This window comes from Sinohyriopsis cumingii, chromosome 16 (assembly GCF_028554795.1).
Source record: "Sinohyriopsis cumingii isolate HCF-2022 chromosome 16, ASM2855479v2, whole genome shotgun sequence".
NCBI classification, from domain to species: domain Eukaryota; kingdom Metazoa; phylum Mollusca; class Bivalvia; order Unionida; family Unionidae; genus Sinohyriopsis; species Sinohyriopsis cumingii.
The window spans coordinates 94,708,618-94,719,181 of NC_142976.1; the positions used below are offsets into that span (position 1 = coordinate 94,708,618).

The 10,564-nt window shown below is 34.2% G+C and overlaps 1 protein-coding gene across 1 annotated transcript in view; it reads left to right on the forward strand.

Annotated features, from left to right (window-relative positions):
- Nucleotides 1-10,564, forward strand: part of LOC149781016 (corticotropin-releasing hormone receptor 2-like) — a 394,305-nt gene that overhangs the window by 337,989 nt on the left and 45,752 nt on the right. Inside the window, exons 5-7 of the mRNA XM_089938139.1 lie at nucleotides 764-861; nucleotides 3,297-3,417; nucleotides 6,532-6,685. Of these exons, the coding sequence (XP_089794265.1) occupies nucleotides 764-861; nucleotides 3,297-3,417; nucleotides 6,532-6,685 (373 nt within the window). The remainder of the gene's footprint in view (nucleotides 1-763; nucleotides 862-3,296; nucleotides 3,418-6,531; nucleotides 6,686-10,564) is intronic.

Below are 10,564 nucleotides of genomic sequence, written 5' to 3' on the forward strand. Positions count from 1 at the left end.
GTTCAACTGTAAAAGTAGTATAAACACACACACACACACACACACACACACACACATATTCTCAGGAGAATGAGTACTGCTCTAATGACTCCCTGCCTAAGTAATTATAACATCTAGGTCAAAGGCCGTTTCTTTGGAAATGTATGTAATGATCTCAACGTGACTGTCATTTACGTTTATATTTGGGTAGATAATATTGTCTTGTGTAAAAATTTGTTTCCGACATTAATCTGAGTGTTTATCGTTAGCACACTACTGATTCTACTCCAAATAGCCACCCTCCATGATTATACACATACACACAGCGCTAGCATGCGATTACACACATACATTATTATGCACCCACACATATGATTACACGCATACACTGCTACAAATATAACTGCGTCAGAGTTTGGAGTCGTTTCTACAGGTATGTAATGTTTACTGGTGACCAAATGTGAACATGTATAGTGGTCTCCACTCCTTTACCTATATATATATATATATATTGTCTCAACTCCTTTACATGCATAGTGGTCTTAACTCCTTTTAAATTCAGCATTAAAGTTGATAGTACCAGTAATGAAGAATGAACGCAAAATTCGAATCCGGCTGCACTGCAACATGAATCTTTTCAAGTTAGGAAAACTAGAAGAATACAAAACAATTTGCTGGTACGAGTAAACCCACGCATCTTTAAAACTCCTCTTTTGCATGACGTTGATTAATCTAGCAAAAATATTTTATTCACAACTAGACTTTAAAATATTTTATTATGCAGGAAATCCACTCGAGAGCAACAAGAATTATCTATAATGTGGGATTCACCTTATCGACTTTGGCTTTAGCTGTTGCACTTGTCATCTTCCTGTATTTCAGGTAAGACTTTTTCATTTCAAACAATTTTCTACTCTGTCTGCATGACAAGAATACAATCAGTTGGAATTAAACTACGTTTTGATGACGGAAACAAGATATTAGACGACTGTTTTATTCTTGTTTTTTCTCCACTTAATCTTTGAGATAATCACACACAAAAAATAGCATTGGGTAAAAGTATAAACATTTTAACATTGCCATGAGCTATATAATGTTTGATGTACAAAAGTTTCGTTTCTCAAGAAATTGTTGGTCATTTTAACATTTAATTGCCTTTTATGCTGTAAATTATTGACGGCGTTATTGACATTATCTGAGTCGTAGTTTATTTGGTACAATACTTTTTAGCATTATTTGAGACGAACTTTTTTGGCACAAGGCTTTTTAGCATTTTCAGACGTATGTTATCTTACACAAGGCATTCTAGCATTATTTGAGACTTGTTTGATTTGGCAAAAGGATTTTTAGCATAATATAATAGACGTTCTTTATTTAGTAAAAGGCTTTTTAGCATTTTTTAGACGTATTTATCTGGCAATAGACATTCTATCATTATTTAAGACGTATTTTACATGACACAAGGCATTCTTGAATTATTTAAGACATACTTTTTCGGCACAAGGTATTTTTAGCATTATTTGAGACGTAATTTATTTGGCACAAGGTTTATTTAACATTATTTGAGACGTACTTTATTTGGCACAAGGCTTCTTAGCATTATTTGAGACGTACTTTATTTGGCACAAGGCTTTTTAGCATAATTTGAGACGTACTTTATTTGGCACAAGGCTTTTTAGCATTATTTGAGACGTACTTTATTTGGCACAAGGCTTTTTAGCATTATTTGAGACGTACTTTATTTGGCACAAGGCTTTTTAGCATTATTTGAGACGTACTTAATTATCACAAGGCTTTTTAGCATTATTTGAGACGTACTTAATTATCACAAGGCTTTTTAGCATTATTATTTGGACGTACTTTATTTGGCACAAGGCTTTTTAGCATTATTTGAGACGTACTTAATTATCACAAGGCTTTTTAGCATTATTATTTGCACGTACTTTATTTGGCACAATGCTTCACGTCACTTGTTTGAGACGTATTTTATTTGACACAAGACATTCAGGCATTATTTTAGACGTATTTGTTTTGGGACAAGGCATTCTAGCATTATTTAAAAGGTACATTTTTGGTACAGGGCGATTTAGAATTATTTAAGACGTTCTTTATTTGGCACAAGGCTTTTTAGCATTATTTGAGAGGTACTTTATTTGGCACAAGGCTTTTTAGCATTATTTGAGAGGTACTTTATTTGGCACAAGGCTTTTAAGCATTATTTGAGACGTATTGTATTTAGCACAAGGCTTTTTAGCATTATTTGAGACGTATTGTATTTAGCACAAGGCTTTTTAGCATTATTTGAGACGTACTTTATTTGGCACAAGGCTTTTTAGCATTATTTGAGACGTACTTTATTTGGCACAAGGCTTTTTAGCATTATTTGAGACGTACTTTATTTGGCACAAGGCTTTTTAGCATTATTTGAGAGGTACTTTATTTGTTACAAAGCTTTTAAGCATTATTTGAGACGTATTGTATTTAGCACAAGGCTTTTAAGCATTATTTGAGACGTATTGTATTTAGCACAAGACTTTTTAGTATTATTTGAGACGTACTTTATTTGGCACAAGGCTTTTTAGCATTATTTGAGAGGTACTTTATTTGGTACAAAGCTTTTAAGCATTATTTGAGACGTATTGTATTTAGCACAAGGCTTTTTAGCATTATTTGAGACGTATTGTATTTAGCACAAGGCCTTTAGCATTATTTGAGACGTACTTTATTTGGCACAAGGCTTTTTAGCATTATTTGAGACGTACTTTATTTGGCACAAGGCTTTTTAGCATTATTTGAGAGGTACTTTATTTGGCACAAGGCTTTTTAGCATTATTTGAGACGTATTGTATTTAGCACAAGGCTTTTTAGCATTATTTGAGACGTACTTTATTTGGCACAAGGCTTTTTAGCATTATTTGAGACGTACTTTATTTGGCACAAGGCTTTTTAGCATTATTTGAGAGGTACTTTATTTGGCACAAGGCTTTTTAGCATTATTTGAGAGGTACTTTATTTGGTAATATTACCGACAAGTTTCATTGTGTTGTTTGCATTAGGCTTGAACAGGGAAAAGAGAGAAAGGAATGCGATTATATAAATTCAGCAAAATTCCGTCTTTTCCGGTTAAGGTAATAAAGAAACTTAGAAAGTATTTATAAACTTGTGTGTCTTGAAGTCTAATGCATAGCTGCAATTCGCTGTTGTTTTGTTCACGTTTCGAAATTTTATTATCTTCTTTGGCCGATTGTTTTATACTTTGTTTTGTTGAGAAAGTTGAGTTTATTCAGGCAATGATATTACGCGTCACTCATTTTCAGAAGCCTTCGATGTCTACGCAATATAATTCACTGTCACCTGATCGTGACCTTCATCCTGATGAACGTGATCTGGATCATAATGAAGCATTCCCTGATCCCGATCAGGGACAGCGATCATCTGGTATGGCACTATCTAGGATTAAGGAAATTAAATAAATTTGGATTTTAATTATGTAATCATTAACTTTCACCAAATAAAGAGTGAGTTCACAAAGCGTGACGCCATTTACAATTTGAGATGCCTACAAGCTTAAACCCATTCTATTGTCATGTATATTTAATACGTATTATCTTTTGGCTTTCTTAATGGTTATATGTTGTTATGTTTATCTTTATTTTGTACTTTACCTTGGCCAAAATCAAGTGAATGATGTACCTGACCACTGACATACATTTCGTAAATAACACAATACATGACAAATGTTAATAAATTAAATATTCATATTATTATTATTATCAGTAAATTTGTTTACTTCAATCCGAGTTAAAAGATGCAGTCTTAATTCTGACACCAGAAACGTCCATAATGGAAATTTTATATTTGTTGACAGAGTAATTTCCAGGAAATAATTATTGCGACCCAGGTCGTGGGAGGGGGAGGGCATATAATCTTATTTACATTCAGATTATTCACTCTTCCCGTACCATCTGAATCAGAATCGGTTTTGTTGTTGGGTTTAGATTTTAATTTGGATGGAATTAAATTATTAAATCCATTATTCACTGGAATTACAAAGTGCTCAAAAATATTCTTGGACTAAAACACTGTTTTGGAATTATAGTGAATTCAGTCAAGAACATTTTGGGTTATATTATTGTTATATATCAAAAGACTTAGCACATCGTCACACTATAGACCATTGACGCATCATGATGTTCGAGACTAAAATACACATTCAATAATTATAGGTTACTGCATTTGTATGGGAAAATATGAACGAGTTTTTTTTGATGGAATACTGCACGACCTTGGGAGTGCAGTATATCCATCGGACAAAACGAGTTAATATTTGTATTACTTACAAGTGAAAGGGGTTAGACATTCTTGTATAATTCCTTACAAGAGAAAGGTGTCAGACAATTTTTTATAATTCCTTAAAAGTGAAAGGAGTAAGACATTCTTTAATAATTCCCTACAAGGGTAATATTTTCGACATTTTTGTCTAATTCCCCACATGTGAGATGGGTTAGAAATTCTTGATTGTTCCTCACAAGCAAAATGAGTCAGACATTCATGGATAATTCCTTTCAAGCGAAAGGAGTCGGGCATTCTTTAATAATTCCATACAAGGGTAATAGAAGACATTCTTGGATAATTCCTTTTAAGTCAATGGGATAAGACTATCCTGTTTGTTCGTCAAAAGTCAAAGTAGTCAGCCATGTTGGTTAATTCATTTTAATTGAAATGGGACAACTATTCTTGGATAATTCCTGAGAAGTGAAATGGGACAAACATTATTGGATACTTCCTTTCAAGTGAAATCGATCGGGCATTCTGGAATAATTCTTGACAAGTTTAATAGGTCAGACATTCTGATAGAATTCCTGTTGTTTATTCCTTACAGGTGAACGTCAGATAGTCTGGTATAATTCCTTACAATGAAATAGTCAGACATTCTTATTTATTCCTTACAAGTGAAATAGACAGACATTCTTCTTTATTTCTTACAAGTGAAAGGGGTCAGACATTCTTGTTTATTTCTTACAAGTGAAAGGGGTCAGACATACTTGTTTATTCCTTACAAGTGAAAGGGGTCAGACATTCTTGTATTATTCCTTACAAGTGAAAGAGGTCAGACATTCTTGTTTATTTCTTACAAGTGAAAGAGGTCAGACATTCTTGTTTATTCCTTACAAGTGAAAGGGGTCAGACATTCTTGTTTATTCCTTACAAGTGAAAGGGGTCAGACATTCTTGTTTATTTCTTACAAGTGAAAGGGGTCAGACATTCTTGTATTATTCCTTACAAGTGAAAGGGGTCAGACATTGTTTATTTCTTACAAGTGAAAGGGGTCAGACATACTTGTTTATTTCTTACAAGTGAAAGGGGTCAGACATTCTTGTTTATTTCTTACAAGTGAAAGGGGTCAGACATTCTTGTTTATTTCTTACAAGTGAAAGGGGTCAGACATTCTTGTTTATTTCTTACAAGTGAAAGGGGTCAGACATTCTTGTTTATTTCTTATAAGTGAAAGGGGTCAGACATTCTTGTTTATTTCTTACAAGTGAAAGGGGTCAGACATACTTGTTTATTTCTTACAAGTGAAAGGGGTCAGACATTCTTGTTTATTTCTTACAAGTGAAAGGGGTCAGACATTCTTGTTTATTTCTTACAAGTGAAAGGGGTCAGACATTCTTGTTTATTTCTTACAAGTGAAAGGGGTCAGACATTCTTGTTTATTCCTTACAAGTGAAAGGGGTCAGACATTCTTGTTTATTTCTTACAAGTGAAAGGGGTCAGATATTCTTGTATTATTCCTTACAAGTGAAAGGGGTCAGACATTCTTGTTTATTTCTTACAAGTGAAAGGGGTCAGACATTCTTGTTTATTTCTTACAAGTGAAAGGGGTCAGACATTCTTGTTTATTCCTTACAAGTGAAAGGGGTCAGACATTCTTGTTTATTCCTTACAAGTGAAAGGGGTCAGATATTCTTGTATTATTCCTTACAAGTGAAAGGGGTCAGACATTCTTGTTTATTTCTTACAAGTGAAAGAGGTCAGACATTCTTGTTTATTCCTTACAAGTGAAAACAAAGAAAAAGTTTGTATAATTCCTGAAATGTGAAAGACGTCAGGCATTCTTAGATAATTACTTACAAGTGAAAGGGTTTTGGACATTCCTTTTTATTCCTTTCAAGTGAAAATGACTGTTCTCGGATACTTCCTTACAAGTGAATGGGATCCGACATTCTTGGAAATTCCTAAAGGTGAAAGGTGTCATACATTTTTGTTTATTCCTCACAAGTTAAAGGAGTAAGACATTCTTGTATAATTCCTTAGAAGTGATGTCAGCCACTAAAGTATATGGATTACATGTTTACCGTTCTGAAAGTATCGTAGTTGCCGCCAATTGAATATAACAATTTATAAAACGATTTCAAAGCGTTTTAAATGCGTTAGATCTTGAAAAATATATATTTCAGGCAATATTAATTTTAGGACATTTATGTTACTGCTTTTACGGAACAGTGTAACTATTCACAGTGTTACTTCATTCATATTTCTTTGTTTCAGTGGCTGTGTAAACTGGAAGTTACACTGTTCAAATACTCTCAAGGAACGAACTTTTTCTGGATGTTTGTGGAAGGCCTCTATCTTCATATTATCATAGTATGGACCTATTCGGCCGATAAGATCCGAATGTGGTATCTACTGGTGATTGGATGGGGTAGGTCACATGTTCCACATCTAATGCTATATCTGAAACTCGTCTCAAGCCTTGAATGGACATATCGTTGCCACGAAACGTGCGATTTTCGCGAATTTTTTCTTTTTGGACAAGTGCAAGCACGTGTGAAAACCGATGAAAAGGGCTACATGTACCATGTTTTAAACTCTATTGTGCATCCCTTCTTGAATTACAGAACAGTGGTAGATGCAAAAGTAAGTTTTTACTTACCATTAACTCTATTCAACTTTAGGAATCCTGTTCGATGCAATAATTAAACATTGTTTTCTTCACTGCACATACATTGTATACATAGGACTCTATTTTCAAAATAGGTAAACTATGCGGCACACACGACAACGCCGAAATATGATTGGCTCAAAAGATTACACTTATTATCACAAGAGCTCAGACTTGTCTTAGAGTAGCAATTCGCGAAAATCGCACGTTTCCGAGTCCGTAACTTCAGTTTGGTATAACACAGAAAAGCCAATAATGGCTTGATTAATAGAAAAATATTTCAGGACTAAAACAAGCCATGAAGTTTGGTCGTGCGCCTTTAAGAACGGAAATAGCAGAAGGAAATCGATGGTCATGGGTAGATCGAAGTATTTGGAAGTTCCGTACCTTCTCTCTTATATATTATGATAGTGAGGGTATCTTGTCAAAACGGGTTATGGGGGTAATCTATGGTAATTTTGTCACTCTGTATGATTTTTTTCCTTTAGATTATTGTTTTTTTCTTCTCCTCAACATCAAGCTCGCGTCGAGCACATGTGATCGTTTCATGGTTGCATGTCACTCAAATCCTAACAGACTCCGATACCTAAGGACCATCGACCAATACTGTTGTTGGCAAAGAGCATCGCGTGCTTTACAAATACATTATCAGCTTGACTGAGTTTCAGGAATAATTTCCGTCACATATCTGGCCGCCAATGTATAACATGTAAACGGTAACATCGTTATAACGTAACAACTGTCCAAAAATTTCACTATCGTTTCAGTCGGCACTCAAAAATTAACAACAATGCTCACTGATTAAGCGATAGCATCAACTACGTTGATTTTGTATGAAGTGTTGTGCTTAAGAATAGTGGTTGGCTATGTTTGCTTTGGCGATTGGTTAGTTAAAAATCTAATTTACAACAAACTTAATACCAGTTACTCTTTTACAACACACTTCTAATCGTACAACATTTTAGCTGTTTGAAACCCGCTTTGTACATTCCTGGCACTATTTGATAAAGTCGTTGCTTTTGTTAATAACCTTGAAACCAGTCTAGGATAATATGGAAAACTTACAACACCAATCACTCATCCTTTTACGGTTCCTCTATATGGACTTGCCGAAGAACGTACACTTAAAAGAGAAACGAAATGAATTTTGCAGTGTTTCCATCTTGAATAAAAAGGGATCTACATTATCAACAATTACGGGATGGGGGGGGGGGGGCGAGGGGGCTGTATTTCAGACTGGAAGAAACATCTACGTACTTAATATTAACTAACCGTTTCCTTTCCCCTAGTTATGAAAGCATATGACTTTCGATCAAGTCACGTTACTGCATGAATCTTTGCTCAGTACAGAGACAGTCTTCGGGATAATCTCAGTTTAGACAAGTCTTTGAATCACGTTGTGAAACCATAGTAACATAAAAGAATATATTTAAGGAAATTCTCGTTTGTGTGTGATTTATTTCAACGTATCTAGATGCAATTAAAAAGAAAACTTTGGATAAGCCGGAATGTAAATGGATTTCGGAAACATTTTAAAAGCTACGGCGGGGCAAATAAATCGAATTTATAATTTCATATGGTTTGAGCATGACAGATAGATGAGTAACGTTTGCGCATAAATTTTCATTTTGATTTATCAGGTTAATATCAAGCCGATAAACACCGAGATGAATCGAGTATTTTAGTGATACTATTTTAAAACTGACAATGACAATATCTGTCCAGGTAAAAAGGTTAGATTGTCTATCCATCCATCCATCCATCCATCCATCTCTCTCTCTCTCTCTCTCTCTCTCTCTCTCATATTATCTATCTATCTGCGTGCATATATGTTAGTACGTATATCTGTATGTCTTTAATCATAAATATTCAAATTTTAACCAAAGGAAAAAAGAAAACGAAAAAAAAAACAATTTTAAGGATTTAGGAGTAACTAGGATTCTTAAATAGAACGCAATTATTTTTTAAGAGAGAGAGAGAGAGAGAGAGAGAGAGATTTAACGTATTTTGAAAATATTTTCGCTACGATGTCTGTAGTAAAGTTTATAGTGATGTCTAGCACAGGAGCATCATGCCGCAGACATTTAGCATCATGACCAATCCAGTCACATTATCCTGACGCCAGGCCAGTCATTCCTAAAAATAAACTATTAAAGCTGAGCGCCAAGAGAGACAGTTGCTAGTACTATTTATTTTTAATTCTTTGGTATGACTTTGCCAGAGTTCCCGCATCCGATGCGGATGGTCTATACGCTTAGGCCTAAGGTTATTATTTACCCTAAAATGTTCCAACAAAGAAAGAAAGAAAACAGGCACACACAGTAAGAGTGGCAATTTGAACGTTTTATTTTTTAACATTTGTTAATAAAAATATACAAAGTATTCTTATTTATTATATAATAATAGACACATATTTCTATTCCAAGACGAAAGAGTGGGTGGGGTTGATGATCCAAGAGATGATTTATTTGTGCGTGCAATATATATATATGTGGAAGGGAGCATTAGAAAGATCATGTGTTTATTATTTTTACAATTTCTTATGCTTACGTTAAGAAATTGTTATTTATTTTGAGCCCTGCATCGTTCAATAACGCGGTACACGTTTCTCTAAAGATACCTGTGTGTTTCTATTGCCCCTTGCACATGCGTGATAAATACAGGGTTAATGGCTGTCATCAAATATAGAGCGCATTCTTATTGTGCTTAGTTAGATCCTTGATTAAAAATTGTTTTAGTAACGCATTCAGAGCTCTTCGTCTATTTCTGCATGACATAACATGTCTCGGATGATATCAGCGCAGAAATTTTCAGAAAAATTAAAACATAAGAATTTTCATTCTATTCGGACCACCTCGGATATTTCAACTGTTGAATTGTCTGTTGGATTGACCAAGAAGATACGAATGAAAAGAAGTAGTTCGATGCATTCGCAACATTTTCTCCATCCTGGTTTCGTAAATAGCTGAAGCGATCGGAACGGCAGTCATAAGCATACATTCGATGTTTTGGAGGATTGACTTCGAATTTGCGAATGCAAGAGACGGTGATGATTATTTCAATGGAAGATCTTTACCGGCAAATCTCAAAGATTTTCACAAAATATGATAATTTGTTACAGATAGAATGTGTAAAACTAAAGTCACATTGCCGCGTATAAAATAACACACTGACTATATTAAGATAAAAAAATGAAATTGACCTTCATTCCTTTGATGTGCAGATTTGTTCCAAATGGCGACGGAAGCAAATTAAGGTAGATATTTATCGGTACCTTTGAATTTGCATTTTGAAACTCTTGGTATTCATCAAACAGCGTAGGATAAAAATGTATTTTATCATCTTGTTTAGTTTCAGCTAATTGGATTTTATCATAGTTATTTTTTTAGAAACGGACTATATCATTCGCCTATCATATAAATGAATGCAAAAATGTTACTCGTGTATGCATTGTGTCATTGCGTCAGTTATTTTTTATTCGCGATATTTGTGACTCCGACACAGCGATAAAATCTTCCAAAATATTGATATTGTGTTTGTCTTCTTTTTCTTTTTTTTTTCTCTTGAAGCAGTACGTTTCGTGTTCAAAATATTAAAATAAATTCACAGCTGTGGAAAGGTGTTGCGAGTTTTGCATCA